At 45.1% G+C, this 20668-nt stretch overlaps 1 protein-coding gene across 3 annotated transcripts in view; it reads right to left on the bottom strand.

Moving 5' to 3' along the window:
* The window catches only part of LSM14A (LSM14A mRNA processing body assembly factor), a 44480-nt gene that overhangs the window by 2860 nt on the left and 20952 nt on the right, over positions 1-20668 (bottom strand). The window contains exons 4-9 of one of the 3 annotated variants that reach the window (XM_056525806.1): positions 16724-16843; positions 15344-15517; positions 15187-15264; positions 13045-13227; positions 12685-12844; positions 9721-9979 (exon numbers count right to left, since the gene is read on the bottom strand). In XM_056525806.1, coding sequence (XP_056381781.1) covers positions 9721-9979; positions 12685-12844; positions 13045-13227; positions 15187-15264; positions 15344-15517; positions 16724-16843 — 974 coding nt within the window. Of the gene's footprint in view, positions 1-9720; positions 9980-12684; positions 12845-13044; positions 13228-15186; positions 15265-15343; positions 15518-16723; positions 16847-20668 lie in introns of all 3 variants that reach the window. The other 2 variants (XM_056525805.1, XM_056525807.1) reach the window with 2 other exon arrangements.

Raw genomic sequence — 20668 nt, 5'->3', positions numbered from 1 at the left:
CAGGAGATGTGTGATCAGGTAATAAATGCAGCAACCTATTTTCCGTGTTTTTTTTCTTATTTCAGAACCGTATATCCTGTGGACTACTTCAGATGCGGTAGACTACGTTGAAGACCAGCATTTTTTTTTTGCTTAATATTAAGAAAATGGTTAACGAAGGCTTGCGGGGGAGTGTTTTTTGGAATAAAAGTTTAATTAAATGTGTTTTTTATATATATTTTTTATTTACTTTACAGACGTAAGAGGTAGTAGAAGCTGTCTTATACACTAAATCCATTACTAAGCCAGGGTTTAGAGTTAGCCACAAAAACATCTAGCACTAACCCCCAATTATTACCCCGATACTCACCGCCACAGGGGTGCCAAGAAGAGCTGGTACCAACAGGCCCGGACCATCAAAAAAGGCGCTCCTGGGCCTAGGTAGTAACAGGCTGGTGTTATTTAGGCTGGGGAGGGCCAGTAACAATGGTCCTCGCCCACCCTGGTAACGTCAGGTTGTTGCTGCTTGGTTGGTATCTGGCTGAGAATAAAAATAGGGGAAACCCTATGCTTTGTTTTTTAAAATATTTAATTGTTTATGAAAAAAAAACGTTTGTGGTTACCCATATTTTTATTCTCAGCTGATACCAACCAAGCAGAAACAGCCTGACGTTACCTGGGTGGGCGAGGACCATTGTTACTGGCTCTCCCAAGCCTAAATAATGCCAGCCTGTTACTGCCTAGGGATGTCATTTTTGAAGCTCACGGCCTGTTGGTACTGACTCTTCCCAGCACTCCTGTGGCGGTGGGTACCGGGGTAATAATTGGAGGCTAGCGCTAAGCCCCAGCTTAGTAATGGACTCCGTCTATAAGACAACTTCCATTACTAAGCCTGTAAAGTAAATAAAAAAAAAAACACCACGTTTAAAAAAACAAACAAAAAAACATTATTTCAAAATACACCACCACAGCCCTTGTTAACCATTTTATGAATATTAAACCAAAAAACAATGGTCATCATACTCCACCAAATCAAAAGTAGTTCACAGGATAAATACTTTTCACATTCAAGATAGCAACACAAGCTCTTGTGATGCTCTTGGATGGAGTTCTCTCACTGGAAGAATACAGTGTTCTATATTCATCAGAGTCGTGGACCCACTTTGTTCTGTTCTTGTTGATCTTTCGCTCTCTTCCTGTATATCTTTACTTTTCTCACTTTGTAATTTTCCATTCCATGCTTATCTCCTATATTTGTGCTCACATATGTAGCTACTAGCATTATTTTCATACTGTTCATTAGGGATCGACCGATTATCGGTTTGGCCGATATTTTCGGCCGATAATCACGATTTTGGGCATTATCGGTATCGGCAATTACCTTACCCCTTTTTCTGTATCCCTCTTTTCCTTAGATTATTAGTTATAGCTGAGTAAAGCAAGCAGCTGCGCACTTCACTCAGCGCAGAGTCTGACCGATTACAAGTGACAGGCTCCATTATTATCAGAAGCAAGCTGCTGTGTACTTCACCTAGCTATAACCAACAATTAGAGGGGGTCTCAGCTAGGGGTGTGAATCGCCAAGAATTTGGCGATTCGAATCACGATACCAGTGTGGAGATTCGATATATCCCGATATATCGCGATACTGCTAGGTGACGATACATCGATACGATATATCCCGATTCTGTCTAAAAAAACAATGTATTTTACACTTTTATTAAAACTTTATTTTTTTTTGTTTGTTTTTTATACACTTTATTCATCTGTCTGAGGAATCTAATGATTCCTAAAAGACTAATAGAGTTCTATTGAACTCCATTTATCTGCGATCCATTGATAGAGCCTGGTCCAGCCAGGCTCCATCAATGACAGAGCCACGGAGAGCAGGGAAGCAGAGGTAAGCCCTCCGGCTACCTCCACAGTGGATCGCCCGCGATCTAGCCCACCAGGGAGCATACACGTCCCTTTAGATGCCGCTGTCAGCTTTGACAGCAGCGATCTAAAGGGTTAATAGCCAGCCGCGGCGATCGCCGCATGCTGGCTATTAGCGACGGCCCCCGGCTACTGAGAACAGCCGGGGGCTGCAGAGTATGGAGCGGGCACGAGTCGGGAGCCCGCTCCATACACACTGCAGAGCACCGCATGCTGGATATTAGCGGCGATGATGCATCAGCGGCCCCCGGCTACTGAAATCAGCCGGGGGCCGCAGAGTATGGAGCGGGCACGAGTCGGAGCCCGCTTCATACACCCAGAGCGCCGCCGCGTCAGATCCGGCTGACAAAATGTGGAACTTGTATCTCCTGATGCCCGGGACATGCTGTTCCGGGGATCAGGAGATACAAATTCCACATCACTAAAAGAATCGATTCAAAAATATTTTGAATCGATTCAGTATCGGCAAGTGAAAAATCGCGATAATCGATTTTTTCTTACATCCCTAGCCTCAGCACAACCAATCTTAATTTTTTCTGTACAACTGTAGAGTTCAATTAACTCCAGTACAAGCAACATTAAACATTGAGCTGATCAGTGGGGGGGGGGGGGGGGGGGGGTTCTCAGAGTAGGACTGAGGATAGGTAGTCCGTTTCAAAAGGCTTTGTAAACTTAAAAATAGCAATAGAATTTACCATAAATAACACTTGGCAACGTGTTACATATGGTCAAATATTTATCCTCACTATCACCGGGAACATTTCCCCCCCCCCCCCCAAAGAATGGTGAGGATAAGAAGTTTGTAAGTTACCCTGCTTCCCCTTAAGCAGTCCCCTGGATGGGGAGCTGTACTTACCTAGTCCAGTCGCTCAAGCAGCGGTGGCGCTCCCTCATCATGATTGACAGCCTGTGTCACTGCTCTGTCTGCTTAGGCAGCAGAGCAATGACATGGGCTGTCAATCACGCGGAGTGGGGCGTCGCAACAGGCTGAGTGATGGGACTAGTAAATATATCTCCCCACTCTGGGGACTCCTTACGGGCAGCAGGGATAACTTACAAATCTCATATACTCACTATCCACGGGGGGCAAAAACTTCCACCAGGGAAGGAGAGGATAAAGATTTTAATATTAATATATATATTAGGGATGTAAGAAAAAAATCGATTCGCTTTTTCACTTGCCGATACCGAATCGATTCAAAATATTTTTGAATCGATTCTTTTAGTGATGTGGAATTTGTATCTCCTGATGCCCGGAACAGCATGTCCCGGGCATCAGGAGATACAAGTTCCACATTTTGTCAGCCGGATCTGACGTGGCGTCGCTCTGGGTGTATGGAGCGGGCTCCGACTCGTGCCCGCTCCGTACTCTGCGGCCCCCGGCTGATTTCAGTAACCGGGGGCCGCCACTAATAGCCAGCATTCTGCGATCACCACGGCTGGCTAACCCTTTAGATCGCCTCTGTCAAAGCTGACCGCAGCATCTAAAAGGGATCCGTGAATGCTCCCTGGTGGGCTAGTTGGGTGGATTGCCCCCCCCCGCAGCACGATCGCGAGCAGGCGATCCACTGTGGAGGTAGCCGGAGGGCTTACCTTTGCTTCCCTGCTCTCCGTGGCTCTGTCATTGATAGAGCCTGGCTGGACCAGGCTCTATCAATGGATCGCAGATCAATGGAGTTCAATAGAACTCTATTCATCTGTCTGAGGAATCTAATAATTCCTAAAAGACTAATAAAGTGTATAAAAAAATAAAGTAAAAATAAAGTTTTAATAAAAAAAAGTGTAAAATACATTGTTTTTTAGACAGAATCGGGATATATCGCAATGTATCTTCACCTAGACGGTATCGCAATGTATCAGGATATATCGAATCGCCACACTGGTATCTCGATTCAAATCATATTGCCAAATTCTTGGCGATTCACACCCCTAATAAATAAAAAAAATTATATATATATATATATATATATATATATATATATATATATATATATATATATATATATATATATATATATATATATATATATATATCTCGTATATACTCGAGTATAGGCCGAGTTTTTCAGCACGATTTTTTGTGCTGAAAACACCCCCCTCTGCTTATACTCGAGTGAACTCCCCCACCCGCAGTGGTCTTCAACCTGCGGACCTCCAGAGGTTTCAAAACTACAACTCCCAGCAAGCCCGGGCAGCCATCGGCTGTCCGGGCTTGCTGGGAGTTGTAGTTTTGAAACCTCCGGAGGTCCGCAGGTTGAAGACCACTGCGGCCTTCAACATCATCCAGCCCCCTCTCACTCCCTTTAGTTCTGAGTACTCACCTCCGCTCGGCGCTGGTCCGGTCCTGCAGGACTGTCCGGTGAGGAGGTGGTCCGGTGGGATACTGGTTCCGGGCTGCTATCTTCACCGGGGGCGCCTCTTCTAAGAGCTTCGGGCCCGGCCTCAGAATAGTCACGTTGCCGTGACAACGACGCAGAGGTGCGTTCATTGCCAACGTACTTCTGCGTCATTGTTAAGGCAACGCCTCTATTCCGGGCCGGAAGCGCGGAGAAGAGGCGCCCCCGGTGAAGATAGCAGCCCGGACCACCTCCCCACCGGACCACCTCCTCTCCGGACAGCCCTGCAGGACCGGACCAGCGCCGAGCGGAGGTGAGTACTCAGAACTAAAGGGGGTGAGAGGGGGGCTGGATGATGTTGAAGGCCGCAGTGGTCTTCAACCTGCGGACCTCCGGAGGTTTCAAAACTACAACTCCCAGCAAGCCCGGACAGCCGATGGCTGCCCGGGCTTGCTGGGAGTTGTAGTTTTGAAACCTCTGGAGGTCCGCAGGTTGAAGACCACTGAGGGCGAATGATGAGAAGAGGATGATGAAGGGGGGGGTGTGGGGATGATGAAGGGGGGTGGGGATGATGAGGGGATGATGAAGGGGGGATGTGCGGGATGATAAGGGGATGATGAAGGGGGGATGTGCGGGATGATAAGGGGATGATGAAGGGGGGATGTGCGGGATGATAAGGGGATGATGAAGGGGGGATGTGTGGGATGATAAGGGGATGATGAAGGGGGGATGTGTGGGATGATAAGGGGAGATGATGAAGGGGGGATGTGTGGGATGATAAGGGGATGATGAAGGGGGGATGTGTGGGATGATAAGGGGATGATGAAGGGGGGATGTGTGGGATGATAAGGGGATGATGAAGGGGGGATGTGTGGGATGATAAGGGGATGATGAAGGGGGGATGTGTGGGATGATAAGGGGATGATGAAGGGGGGATGTGTGGGATGATAAGGGGATGATGAAGGGGGGATGTGTGGGATGATAAGGGGATGATGAAGGGGGGATGTGTGGGATGATGATGAGGATGTTAATGACGGGTCTGGATGATGACAGGGGGGGGGATGAGGTATTTCCCACCCTAGGCTTATACTCGAGTCAATAACTTTTCCTGGGATTTTGGGTTGAAATTAGGGGTCTCGGCTTATACTCGGGTCGGCTTATACTCGAGTATATACGGTATATATATATATATATATATATATATATATATATATATATATATATATATATATATATATATATATATGTATATATATGTATATATATATATATATATATATATATATATATATATATATATATATATATATATATAAAGAGAGATCTCTATCTATATCTATCTATATCTATCTATATCTATATAGATATAGATCTATCTATCTATATATTCTATCCATCTATATACCCTCACCTGCCTCCGTCTGTCTCCAGGGGTCTTTTGCTCTGGTCTGAGATCGAGGAGAGCAGAAGATCGCCGATAACACTGATCAGTGCTATGCCCTATGCATAGCACTGAACAGTATTAGCAATCAAGTGATTGCTGTAGATAGTCCCCTATAGGGACTATTAAAGTGTAAAACAACAAAAAAGTACAATAAATGCAAAAAAATCCCCTCCACCAATAAAAATGTAAATCATCCTTTTTCCATTTTACCCCCAGAAAGTGTAAAAAAATATAACAAACATTTGTTATCACCGTGTGCGTAAATGCCTGAACTATCAAAATATATTTTTATTGATTCCGTACAATGAACGGCGTAAACGTAAAAAAAATTTTTTTTTAAACCCAAAATTGCTGCTTTTCTGTCACATAATATTGAGAAAAAATATTTCTTCTAAAATTTATTGAAAGTTTCATATATGCAAATGTATCAATAAAAAGTACAGATCACAGCGCAATAAATGAGCCCTCATGCCACTGCTTATACGGAAAAATGAAAAAGTTTTAGGTCGTCAAATTAGAGGTACCGTATATACTCGAGTATAAGCCGACCCGAGTATAAGCCGAAACCCCTAATTTCAACCCAAAATCCCAGGAAAAGTTATTGACTCGAGTATAAGCCTAGGGTGGGAAATACCTCATCCCCCCCTGTCATCATCCAGACCCGTCATTAACATCCTCATCATCCCCTTGTCATCATCCCACACATCCCCCCTTCATCATCCCCTTGTCATCATCCCACACATCCCCTTATCCCACACATCCCCCCTTCATCATCCCCTTGTCATCATCCCACACATCCCCCCTTCATCATCCCCTTGTCATCATCCCACACATCCCCTTATCATCCCACACATCCCCCCTTCATCATCCCCTTGTAATCATCCCACACCCCCCCCTTCATCATCCCCACCCCCCTTCATCATCCCCACACCCCCCCCCCCCTTCATCATCCTCTTCTCATCATTCGCCCTCAGTGGTCTTCAACCTGCGGACCTCCAGAGGTTTCAAAACTACAACTCCCAGCAAGCCCGGGCAGCCATCGGCTGTCCGGGCTTGCTGGGAGTTGTAGTTTTGAAACCTCCGGAGGTCCGCAGGTTGAAGACCACTGCGGCCTTCAACATGCGGACCTCCAGAGGTTTCAAAACTACAACTCCCAGCAAGCCCGGGCAGCCATCGGCTGTCCGGGCTTGCTGGGAGTTGTAGTTTTGAAACCTCCGGAGGTCCGCAGGTTGAAGACCACTGCGGCCTTCAACATGCGGACCTCCAGAGGTTTCAAAACTACAACTCCCAGCAAGCCCGGGCAGCCATCGGCTGTCCGGGCTTGCTGGGAGTTGTAGTTTTGAAACCTCCGGAGGTCCGCAGGTTGAAGACCACTGCGGCCTTCAACATCATCCAGCCCCCTCTCACCCCCTTTAGTTCTGAGTACTCACCTCCGCTCGGCGCTGGTCCGGTCCTGCAGGGCTGTCCGGTAAGGAGGTGGTCCGGTGAGGAGGTGGTCCGGGCTGCTATCTTCACCGGGGGCGCCTCTTCTCCGCGCTTCCGGCCCGGAATAGAGCCGTTGCCTTGACAACGACGTATCTGCGTCGTTGTCAAGGCAACGTGACTATTCTGAGGCCGGGCCCGAAGCGCTTAGAAGAGGCCTCCCCGGTGAAGATAGCAGCCCGGACCACCTCCTCACCGGACCACCTCCTTACCGGACAGCCCTGCAGGACCGGACCAGCGCCGAGCGGAGGTGAGTACTCAGAACTAAAGGGGGTGAGAGGGGGCTGGATGATGTTGAAGGCCGCAGTGGTCTTCAACCTGCGGACCTCCGGAGGTTTCAAAACTACAACTCCCAGCAAGCCCGGACAGCCGATGGCTGCCCTGGCTTGCTGGGAGTTGTAGTTTTGAAACCTCTGGAAGTCCGCAGGTTGAAGACCACTGCGGGTGGGGGAGTTCACTCGAGTATTAGCCGAGGGGGGTGTTTTCAGCACGAAAAATCGTGCTGAAAAACTCGGCTTATACTCGAGTATATACGGTATTTTAATCCATCAGGATCCAACAAAAAACATTTTTTTAAATATATCACTGTACCTAATCCAGGTCATGTACATCACATTTTTATGTGTCTAGCACATTTTTTTACACTTAAATTTAGCTCACTAGTCTGAATTCCTCCCAAAGGACGTGGCCTCACTGCAGGTCTCCGCCCCCCCTTTAGTATGCTGTCTGCTCACATCTCCCCTGGCATTCGCAAAACGACAACTCCCAGCTTGTCCTCACTTACAGTACGGGACAAGCTGACAGTGGGAGGACTTTTCCTCCAGCTGTGTGCCCTGCGCTCAAAGCTGTCAATCAAGGAAGTGTGTCCATGACATAGGTGATGATGCATGGACACGGCAGGACTAGTATGTGTCCAAGCAGGCAGGAGGGTAGTTGTTTCACTGGCTTTTTCAGTATGAAATACTGAAAATTTTCTAATGAAAGCAATAGCAAAACCTATTGGTTATACATGCTTTACAACATATCAAAAGTTTTTGTATCTGACAGTGCCCATTTGGGAGGCGGCCAACCGGCATTGCGGTATGGGAAAAATTTATATCGTGCAGGAAAAAAAGTTCGGTATTCGGTATGAACCGGTATACTGCCCAGCACTATGTGACCCTACCCTTAACCTGTCTCCTCTCCCTAAAGTAAAGGGGAAGCATCCTGGTGTTATGGTACTGTCATGAATGGGAATGCTGCAGAAAAAAATGACAGTAATGAATTCTACTTTTTCCTTCCTGCTAGATACAAAAGGTTTTGGCTGAAAACACTGCTGCCGCTTCCTGTAAAATCTCTTTCTCAGAGCTTCTATTGGGGGACACAGGAACCATTGGGTATATGCTGCTTGCCACTAGAAGGCTGACACTAGGCAAAAAACAAAGTGAAGTCAGCTCCACCTGACAGGATATACCTGCGACTGACTGAGCTAATTAGTTTAGTCCCAAAGCAGTAGGAGAAACAGACCGAGAGAGAAAACAGTCCAATCAAAACCCAGACAAAAATGACCGACCTAACACACAACTACCAACAGGTGGCCGAACCTGGCTGGCCACAAAACCACCAAAACCAATGGGTGGGTGCTGTGTCCCCCAATAAAAGCTCAAAGAAAGAGATTTTACAGTAAGTATAAAAAAAATATCTACTTTTCTCGGTCGCTTCAGTTGGGAGACACCGGAACCACGGGGCGTCCTTAAGTCCCTGGGGAGGGAACACAGATCTCAACCATGGAATACTGAACCACCGCCTGTAAAACCTTGCGGCAGAGAAGGTTTGCAGATGCAAAGGTAGGAACACGATAGAACTTAGAGAAAGTGTGCATTGACGACCAGGTAGACCCCTTTCAAACTTGCAAACCAGAAGCCCTGTGGCCCTGTGACATAGAAACTAGAAGAAAAAAAAATAAAATTGAGAAAAGACCAGGTCTGGAGCTTGTGTCTGCCTCCTACTGACACTAAGCTAAAACTGATTAGCTCAGAGTCAGGGGGCGTGTATATCCTTGCCAGGAAGAGCAGACTTCCTTTTGTTTTTTGCCTAGTGTCAGCCTCCTAGTGGCAAGCAGCATATACCCATGGTCCTGTGTCCCCCAATTGAAGCGACCGAGAAAAGAAAACCACACGTGAGAAATCTCAATCTGTAGCTTCCTTAAATGGGTTGTCCAGAGAATTTTTACATTGGTAGTCAGCAGCAAGTGTTTTTTTAATCACACCCTGAGTACATTTAAATTTTAATACCCCAGACAACTATGAGGACAATACTAAACCTACAAACATTTCATTTAAAAGTATATTCGCACACAGCAGGTTTATTGCAAAAATTACTGCAATTGATAGAAGTGTCATTAATCTGGATTTGTTTTGGTGTCAGATGTTTTATTTCCTGCAACCTCCATCCAAATAAATGAATCAGTCACATAAATCTCTGCAATAATTCACCAAAATGTGTGCATAACTATATCGAGGCACAGGTTATTGACTTAAAGTTTTAAATCCTCCTTGATCTTACCCTGTATTCATAGTCTGCAAATTCTCTTCCTCCACGTCCTCCTCCTCTGTATCCTCCACGGAAACCTCGTGGAGCCCCATAGTTGCCTCCTGAAGGAGCACCTCTCCTTTCTCCTCCGCGCCCTCTGCCTCCACGGAAGCCCATTCCCCCTCCTCCACCTCTACCTCGGAAGCCTCCACGGCCCCTGTTAGAACGCAGAGGGAGTCCAAATGTCTCTGCATTAATCCTTCTTTCCTCTGCCCACGTGGGTCTTCGATCTCTGAAAAAGGGGGAGAAATTATTTTTGGGAGACTATGTGTACATTTCAAATTAACGAAAACGACAGTTAATTTAAAAAAGCAAACTTTCTAATTTAACATAGAACTTCATATCTCAACAGATGATTGTTGCCATCAGTTTGATCTGGGACAAACAAGCAGATCAGGATAATAACTGGACTGATTTTTGTTCTTAAAGGAGTACTCCGGCGGAAATTTTTTTAATCAACTGGTGCCAGAAAGTTGAACAGATTTGTAAATTACTTCTATTACAAAATCTTAATCCTTCCAGTACTTATTAGCTGCTGAATACTACAGAGGAAATTCTTTTCTTTTTGGAACACAGTGCCCTCTGCTGACATCTCTGATCATTTTAGGAACTGTCCAGAGCAGCATATGTTTGCTATGAGGATTTTCTCCTATTCTGGACAGTTCTTAAAATGGACAGAGATGTCAGCATAGCGCAATGTGCTCGTGATTCAGCAGAGAGCTCTGCGTTTCAAAAAGAAAAGAATTTCCTTTGTAGTATTAAGCAGCTAATAAGTACTAGAAGGATTAGGATTTTTTAATAAAAAGTAATTTACAAATCTGTTTAACTTTCTGGTACCAGTTGATTTAAAAAAAATTAAATAAAATAGAAGTTTTCCACCAGAGACTCTCTCCTAGGCCGGTATCCACCTTTTCCAGCCCACCGGAGCACCTGAAAGCTGAATTTATGCAGGCTTAAGTCAGCAACTGCAGAGCCGAGAGGTTCGTGACAAATAGAATCACTAACTTCGCTCATCTCTATTAATTGGCAAAAAACAGACAAAATAATTCACTGATTATGGATGAAAATCAGTGAGTGAGATAAGATACGTTGGAGATTCTACCGCTGTGTGAAGTCGGCCTAAGGAACAGCAGGCCATGTTTCACAGAATGGAGAGACATCATGGGGGAGATTTATCAAAACTTGTCCAGAGGAAAAGTTGACCTGCTGCCCATAACAACCAATCAGATCACTTCAATTTTTTGAAAAGGCCTCTTAAACATGAAAAGTGAGCTGATTGGTTGCTATGGGCAACTGGTTAACTTTTCCTCTGTGGAGAGGTTTTGATAAATCTCCTCTCATGTGTCTGCTAATGGACTAAATCACTAGTACAGCACAGAATCCTACCTCTTAAAAATCATAACCTTTTCAATTTTGCACCTAAAAATCCATATGATTGCTTATTTTTTGTGCCCCAAATTTTACTTTGTAACAACGTCAGCCATTTTACCCAAAAATCTACGGCGAAACGGAAAAAAAAATCATTGTGCGACAAAATTGAAGAAAAAACACAATTTTGTAACCTTTGGGGGCTTCCGTTTCTACGCAGTACATTTTTCGGTAAAAATGACACCTTATCTTTATTCTGTAGGTCCATACGGTTAAAATGATACCCTACTTTTATAGATATGATTTTGTATTACTTCTGAAAAAATCATAACCACAAGCAGGAAAATTTATATGTTTAAAATTGTCATCTTCTGACCCCTATAACTTTTTTATTTTTCCACATATGGGGCGGCATGAGGGCTCATTTTATGCGCCGTGATCTGAAGTTTTTAGCAGTACCATTTTTGTATTGATCAGACTTTTTGCATAATATAAAAAGTGACCAAAAACACACAATTTTGGACTTTGGAATTTTTTTGCGTGTAAGCCATTGATCGTGAGGTTTAATTAACAATATATTTTTATAATTCGGACATTTCCGCACACGGCGATATAACGTTTATTTTTATTTACACTTTTTTTTTAAATGGGAAAAGGGGGGTGATTCAAACTTTTATTAGGGAAGGGGTTAAATGATCTTCATTCGCTTTTTTTTTGCAGTGTTATAGCTCCCATAGGGCTATAACACTGCACACACTGATCTTTTACATTGATCTTTATTATCTCATAGGACAGCAGTCTTCAAACTGTGGCCCTCCAGCTGTTGCAAAACTACGACTCCCAACATGCCCGGACAGCCAACGGCTGTCCGGGCATGCTGGGAATTGTAGTTTTGCAACAGCTGGAGGGCCACAGTTTGAAGACCACTGTCATAGGATAACATAGATCAATGATTCTGCCACTTGACTGCTCATGCCTGGGTCTCAGGCACTGAGCAGTCATTTGGCGATTGGACAGTAAGGGACCCTCCTCGTGTCCTACAGCTGTTCGGGATGCCGCGATTTTGCCGCAGCGATCCCGAACAGCCCCGAGTTAACCGGCAGTAGTTTAGTTTGACTTTAGACGCAGCGATCAACTTTGAACACCGCGTCTGAAGGGTTAGTAGCGCCGTGCCATGCGCTATCAGCCACGGGTCCCGGCCGTTGTTAGGTGTCGGGCCCGACTTGCTATGACGCGGTGCCACACCATAGCCCCTGCGTTGTAGTAAGGGAGAGGACTCAGGACGTATCGGTACGTCGCATTGGCTATGTCTTCCTAAGAATTTGACTCCTTTGTAATGTAAAAGGTAAACTCTGTGCAGATGTTTCAGCAGATTCATGGCAAAGACATATGGGAGTTAAAAAAAAAAAAAAAAATGTCACATGTGAATCTTCCCTAACTATCTAGGGCCTGACTACATCTTTGGAGTATTGAGGCGAATGTGAACCAAGCCACTAACCTGTGATTAAGAACCTGCACAACACGGTAAGCAGACATTCCAAGCCACCAGGATCACAACATATTCCATACCTGTTATCATCACAGGAGATATTATCGAAGAAAGATTTGGTTTTGTCATAGTAACAGCTCGCTGTCACTTCCTCCTCCTCTGCATTTCCTTCACTGTTCTGAGTGTCTACCCCAGAGTCTGCTTTATCTTCTCCATTTACCGGTTTCTCTGGTTTATCATCTGTAATATCATAACCATATACGCAAAATTATACTTTCAGACATCACCATAATTCTGAGCAAATAGGCAGAAGAAGAAGAAAGCAAAAGGCTGATGCCACACAGTTCTGCAATACAGGGAACATAACCTACAGATGACATATAAAGGGTCTGTCCTGGCACATCCAGTCACAACAGCACAAAACAATCTAAACTACCCACCTTTTATTTTTAACTTATTGTGAAATTCTCTGTCAATTTCTTCTTTGTTAAACTGTGCATTAGCACTTTCAAAGTCAAAGTCTTTTTCAAACTTCATCGGGCCATCTCTTCTTACACTAAACCTTCCACGGCCGCCCCGATGACCACCACGACCTCTCCTGGGCTGAGGTCCACCTATAGGAGCTTTAACAGTCAAATAGGAAATACATCTCACTACAAAAGGTAAAATAAGTATTACATACAAATTGATGCTGATCCAGTATTTGCTCTGAGGAAATTAAAAACAAGCTTTGGAAATATTAACTACTGTATTTATCGGCGTATAACACGCATTTTTTAGGCTAAAATTTTTAGCCTTAAGTCTATCTGCATATTATACGCCGATAAGCCGCTGCAGTTCAATTATTTAAAGCGGGTGCTTTAAATCCATGAACTGCAGCGGCTTTTGCAGGTCCAGAGAGAGCCAGCGCTGCCGGTTTCTCTGCCCCTGCCTGTCCTGGGGTCCAGAGACTGCCGGCGCCGCTGCCCCATTACCTCCCCCATCCCCCCCGGTTTTTCTGACCTGGCAGAAGCCCCCAGTAAAGGCAGGGGCAGAGAGGCCGGCGCTGCCCGCTTCTCTCCCCCTGCCTTTCCTGGGGTCTAGAGCCCTAGTGCCTCCGCTTCTCTCCCCCTGGCTATCGGTGCTGCTGCCCCATTGCCTCCCCCATCCCCGGTTTTATGATTACCTGTTGCCAGGGTGGGGTCGGCACGGCTTCTGGCTCCGGTGTGGCGTCTATGCGTCGTTGCTATGCGCTGCGAGGCGCAATGACGAGTGATGCGCTGACACTCGTCATTGAGTAGCGCATAGCAACGACGCATTGACGCCACACCGGAGCCAGAAGCACCGCGGACCGGAGCCAGAAGCAGTGCCGACCCGACCCCGGCAACAGGTAATCATAAATCCGGGGATGGGGGAGGCAATGGGGCAGCAGCGCCGATAGCCAGGGAGAGAGAAGCGGAGGCAGCAGGGCTCTAGACCCCAAGAAAGGCAGGGGGAGAGAAGTGGGCAGCGACTGCCTCTCCCCCCCCTGCCTTTCCTGGGGGCTTCTGCAGGGTCAGAAACAGTGTATCGGGGTATACACATGCACACACACGCACCCTCATTTTACCAAGGATATTTTTGTGTAAAATTTTTTTTTACCCAAATATCCTTGGTAAAATGAGGGTGCGTGTTATAGACCGGTGCGTGACATACCCCGATAAATACGGTATTTAAAGGGGTACTCTGCCCATAGACATCTTATCCCCTAATCAAAGAATAGGGTATAAGATGTCTGATCGTGGGGGACTGGCCGCTGGCACCCATGATCTCTGGCACGGCACCCCAGTCATCTGGTGCACAGAGTGACCTCCGATCCCTGCCGGATGACTGGCAACCACAGCAGTCATGCTCCCTCCATGCGATCCCTGGCCGTTACAGCGGCGTTCTGAAGACAGAAGCTTGGAGCTTCCGTGTTTGTGATGTTTATGTCTATGGGAGGGGGGAGTGAGGGCTAGTACATAGCCATCATGACTCCTCCCATACACATGCCATGCCCCCTCCATTCATGTCTGTGGAAGGGGGCGTGACAGGTAGTACAGAGCCGTCACAACTTCTCACATAGACATGAAAGGAGGGGCAGCTGTGGTCGCCCATCATCCAGCATGGAACAGAGTTCGCTCTGTGCAACAGATGACTGGGGTGCCACTCCGGAGACCGGCCACTTACACGACACACCCCCCCCCCCCCCCGTGACCAGATATCTTATCCTCTATCCTTTACATAGGGGATATGATGTTTAGGGGTGGAGTACCCCTTTAATACAATTACTATACTGACTTTTTTTTACATTAAGGGATCAATAACTAGGACCTCATGGGAACCCCACCGACGCTGATAAGGTGAACTTAGGTTCCTTGAATAGCAGTATCACTACACAGCTGTGTAAAGAAATGTGAATGCTGTGGCCCTTCAGTCTAAGGAGGGATGAGAGGCATAAAGGTCTAACCCCTGTCCATCATATGATATGGCCTATTGCCATGGTCACATAGCAGGCACTTACATCAATAGTATTTCAGAATTAACAATTGTTAAGCTGGACAATAACGTACATACTTACTCACCTGCTTGCCTCTTGTTTGGGTCCTGTTTGTCATTTCTGAGCAGGTCTGTATCAGGCCTTGAAAATCTGTGTGCATCAGCTGCAAAGTAACAAGCACATGAAGATCCTGCACATGGCAGAGGCGTGGTCTGTGCTACAAATACTGGATCTTAGCTCACCTTTTCTTTGCTCCGAACACTCTAATGTCTTTTGGCTTGTGGATGGCAAAGATCTTGAAGTTACCGGACTTCTTCTACCTGCTGCCATTGATGCCTGGGCAGCAGGTGCAGTTTGGACACCTTGTTCAAGAGTTGGGCTCTTGCGTAAAGGGTCTAGCAAGGGGCTTGATCTCCCTGCACAAAGTGGGAAGAAGTTGTTAGTACAGATCACCATAGACAATCATACCAGTAGTGTAGACAGTATTAGGGTGCATTCACACCACATTTTTGCAATACAGTTCCCGTATCAGGTTTTTGATGAAAAACGGATTTCTCAGAACCGGACTAAACTGTATCAAACTGTGTATACATTTTAGCCCGTTTACGGTTAAACCATATGCAGTTTGAAAAATGATGTGCGGTTGCATCCGTTTTTTTTAAAGAAGAAACCGTATACATTTTTAACTTTTCACTCCATCATAAATAAAGTTTCACTTGTTTTATTCAAATTCCAAGAAAAACTGTGCAAAGTCAAAAACCGTATGGTGCATACGGTTCTGTAGGGTTCCCATTGACTCCCATAGAAAAAAAAAAAACGCATAAGGTATAAAACTGTTTTTCACCCGGACCAAAAAACAGTGGTAGGCTGGGTTCACCTCACGTTTTTCCAATACGGGACTGCATACGGCCGGGGGGGGGGGGGTTAGCTAAAACCGGGCGCTCCCGTATCCCTGCCGTATACTGCCCCTTTGTAATGTATTTCAATGAGTGTACCGGAGTGAACTGGTCGGCTCATTTTTGCCTGTATGAGTTTTTCCACCGGACCTAAAACTGTAGTCAACCATGGTTTTAGGTCCGGTAGAAAACCACATACGGGCAAAAATGAGCCGACTGGTTCACTCCAGTTCATTGAAATACATTACATATGGGCGGCATAAGGCAGGGATACAGGAGTGCCCGGTTTTAGCTCCCCCCAGCGGTATGTGGTCCCGTATTGAGAAAAATGTGATGTGAACCCAGCCGTAGGCTGGTAGGCTACAGTTTTGGGTATGGAAAAAAACACGGACAAAACCCTACAAGACAAAACAAATGCAACTGGATGCCTCGTTTGGCGGTTTTCAATGGAAAGTCAATGCGTACGGTTTTCCCATTGAAAATGTATAAGGAAAATGTATTGCAAAAACGTAGTGTGAATGTCCCCTATACTTTTCACCAGTGAGCTTCAGTATAAAGGCAAACAATGCATAGTTCTTAAAGTTAACAATATGCCCCTTTACAGCAAAGAAAGGTAAGAGAGGGATCCCTATACTAGCCACAGAAAAAAGCATCTCATTCTGAAGAATCTGATCAGATACGATAAAGAGGACACAGCATTAAAAAACGCACCAATGATAACCATACCTTGAGATAACTGTGTTTTCAGAGCCCTTGTTTCTTGACTGAATGAGGAGCCCACAGCACTGGTTGGGGGAAGTGGAGCACCTGTTGTGTTATCGCCACCAAATGAGGTCAAGGCATTTCCTGCTTTTAGAAGCAAAAAGGATCTTGAAAAAAATAAGCCAACTGCTGCCCAATGCAAGCAACAATCAACTAGATAAGCTTTCATTTGAAAAGCTGCTTACACGGGTTGGTTACATGGTTCAGGCAGGTAGGGTCACCCAAATGATCGCTGGAACATTTGTGCAACCTTTACGTCTACACAGGGTGAGTATCGGTCACAGGGTGAATATCGACCTGTGTAGTAGGGGCCTAAAAAAGCTTCCTCACTAAATCAACCAAACACTAGGGGGATGGTACCACACACACTAACATTATTTTGCTATTCCAGCATAAAGCAATTACATTTTATTCACAATTCATTAGACTTATCAGTTTGCAGACTGAGAAGTGAGACACTATACAATAATATTGATGAGGAGAAAATTAAGTATTTTCATAGATTCCGCATGTGGCAATAACAAATATGCTTATTTGCATTTTGCATTATATGCAATTTTTACATGAAAAATAGTAAAAGGGGAGGTAATCTTTATGAAAGGTTTAGGTTTTTCTTTAGTGTTTCTCTCTTGGAACTTAAGTCCAGTCTCTGCATTTGCCAGCATGTGCCAGCTGTATGACAGAGGTGGCTCCTGCCACTTCATGAGCCTCCCCATATGTGGTGACACTCATGCGATGTAAAAGGCACGTACTGTCACTAAGGGGTTAGTTATGTAATGACTTCACATTATGCATCAACTGTCAGATGGTGGCAGGGATGTGGAAATGATATCGCCCAACGCACATGCAGCTCTGCTTCGGGCAAGTAGGGCTAAATGCCTGAGGAATTCACATATAACTGGGCAAGCATTCTTGCCCCATCATTAAACTCCTATAGACTGCAGCTGTATCCTGCAGCCTATAGCGAGCTGCGCAGGACGTAAGCATCATGGCGTAGGCGTGTGCGATGATGTCACTCAGCCCGGAACAAGGATGCGGTCCGGCAACATAACCGCAGAGCCCCTGAGCGTAACGGAGCACACATGGGGGCGGAGACAGGTAGGATCAGAGGAGGGAGGGGGGTTTGGTAAATAAGTGAATAATGTGATCCAGGAGAGGTGGGCTGAAATAGGACACAGGGGGCATCTTTGTATCAAAAATACTGGCAATGGTATTGTCGATATTTTTCAAGGGCAGAGACCAGCCGGCATCAGATTAACTGTAAAGGTTTAGCCAGGGACAGGTTAACCATTTGCATACCTGGTACTCCTGCTCCAGGCCCCATGCAGCCACTTTTAAACAGCTCTGCCACTTTAAGAGCAGAGCTGTTTCAGCAAGTGGCAAGTTCTGACCTCGGCGGTGCTGCTGTGTCACGCTCTGCTGCCCGCTGAAGAGGAACTGAACAGCCGCAGAGTTGGGGAGAGTGGCTGCCTTTTACCCTCAGTGCTCCACCACCCACCTTCACTATCTTTTCATCGCCTGCCTGCCAGAGCCGCCGCCACTCATGGGGAGATCCGGTAAAAAGTTTCTATGGCCAGATTTAGCATTTGTCCTGCCTGCTGAACACACGGAGGGAGCAGGTAGACCGCAATCTGGATAAAAGTATATACTATACACAGCCTTCAGCTTACCTGCTCCCTCTATATGTGTTCTGCAGGCAGGACAAATTATGCTAAATCTGTACAGTATATTCCAGTATTTCCCAAGTAGGGTGCCTCCAGCTATTGCAAAAACAACAACTCCCAGCATGCTCAGACAGTCAAAGGCTGTCAGAGCACGCTGGGATTTGTAATTTTCCAACAGCTGAAGGCTCCCTGTTTGGGAAACACTGGTATATACAATTACAGTCTACTCACTCCCGTCATATGTGTTGTGCAGGCAGGACAAATAAATCTAAAGTAATGTTAATTGGCGCCGATAATGGCATAAATGTAAAGAAAAAATGTGCAGAATAGCAGTTTTTTGGTCATTTCATGTACTCGGGAAAAAAAATAAAACACACATTAAAAAGTGCCATCAATAAAAAAATAAAAAAAAATACTACCAATAAAAACAACATATCATGGAGCAAAAAATAAACCCTCATTTAGCCCCGGATTACTTGATTAAAGGGGTACTCTCCGTTGAAATTAATATTTTTTTTTAAACAACTGGTGCCAAAAAGTTAAACAGATTTGTAAATTACTTCTATTAAAAAATCTTAATCCTTCCAGTACTTATTAGCTGCTGAATACTACAGAGGAAATTCTTGTCTTTTTGGAACACAGTGCTCTCTGCTGACATCACGAGCACAGTGCTCTCTGCTGACATCCTACTCTGGACAGTTCTTAAAATGGACAGAGATGTCATCAGGGAGCTCTGTGTTCCAAAAAGAAAATAATTTTAGTATTCAGCAGCTAATAAGTACTGGAAGGATTAAGATTTTTTTTTTTAATAGAAGTAATTTACAAATCTGTTTAACTTTCCACCACCAGAAAGTTCCACCAGAGTACCCCTTTAACCCCTTAGGGACCCAGCCAATTTTCAGTGTAGGATCCGGCCATTTTTGCACATCTGACCACTGTCACTTTAAGCATTAATGACTCTGGGATGCTTTTACTTTTCATTCTGATTCAGAGACAGTTTTTTCGTGACATTCTACTTTATGTTAGTGGTAAAATGTTGACAATGTTCAGGAGAGAAGGAATCACATTTGGCTTTTGGAAGGCAAATTTAGCTGAAATGGTTTTTGGGGGGCATGTCGCATTTAGGTGCCAGAACAGCAAAAAAAAAACCTACATGGCATACTATTTTGGAAACTACACCCCTCAAGGAACGTAACAAGGGGTACAGTGAGCCTTAACACCTCACAGGTGTTTGACGACTTTTTGTTAAAGTTGGATGTGTAAATGAAAAAAAAATTCTCACAAAAAAGCTGTTTTTCCCCCCAAATTTTAAATTTTTACAAGGGGTAATAGAAAATGACCCACAAAATTTGTAACCCCATTTCTTCTGAAAATGGAAATACCCCATGTGTGGACGTCAAATGCTCTGCTGGCGAACTACAATGCTCAGAAGAGGAGGAGCGCCATTGAGCTTTTGGAGAGTGAATTTGTTTGGAATGGAAGTCAGGGGCCATGTGCGTTTAGGGCCCCCGTGGTGCCAGAACAGTAGACCCGCCCCACGTGACCCCATTTTGGAAACTACACTCCTCACCGAATTTAATAAGGGGTGCAGTGAGTATTTACACCCCACTGGCGTTTGACAGATCTTTGGAACACTGGGCTGTGCAAATGAAAAATTACATTTTTCATTTTCACGGACCACTGTTCCAAAAATCTATCAGACACCTGTAGGGCGTAAATGCTCACTGTACCCCTTATTACATTACATGAGGGGCGTAGTTCCCAAAATGGTGTCACATGTGGGGGGGGGTGTAAGGTCCATTGTTCTGGCACCAGGGGGGATTTTTAAACACATGTGGCCTTCAATTCCGGACAAATTTTCTCTTCTAAAACCCAATGGCGCTCCTTTTCGTCTGAGTATTGTAGTTCGCCAGCAGAGCACTTTACATCCACATATGGGGTATGTTCTTACTCAGAGAAAATTGGGTTACAAATTTTGTGGGGCTTTTTTCCTATTTTCCCTTGTGAAAATGAAAAATTTAGGGTAACACTTTTCCCATCCAACTTTAATGGAAATTCTTCAAACACCTGTGGGGTGATAAAGCTCACTGTACCCCTTGTTACGTTCCGTGAGGGGTGTAGTTCCCAAAATGGGGTCACATGTGGGTATTTATTTTTTTGCGTTTATGTAAGAACCGCTGTAAAATCAGCCACCCCTGTGCAAATTACCAATTTAGGCCTCAAATGTACATAGTGCGCTCTCACT

Source organism: Hyla sarda, chromosome 6, assembly GCF_029499605.1.
Source record: "Hyla sarda isolate aHylSar1 chromosome 6, aHylSar1.hap1, whole genome shotgun sequence".
In the NCBI taxonomy this organism is placed as follows: Eukaryota; Metazoa; Chordata; class Amphibia; order Anura; family Hylidae; genus Hyla; species Hyla sarda.
This window is presented reverse-complemented; position numbering and strand designations above follow the sequence as displayed.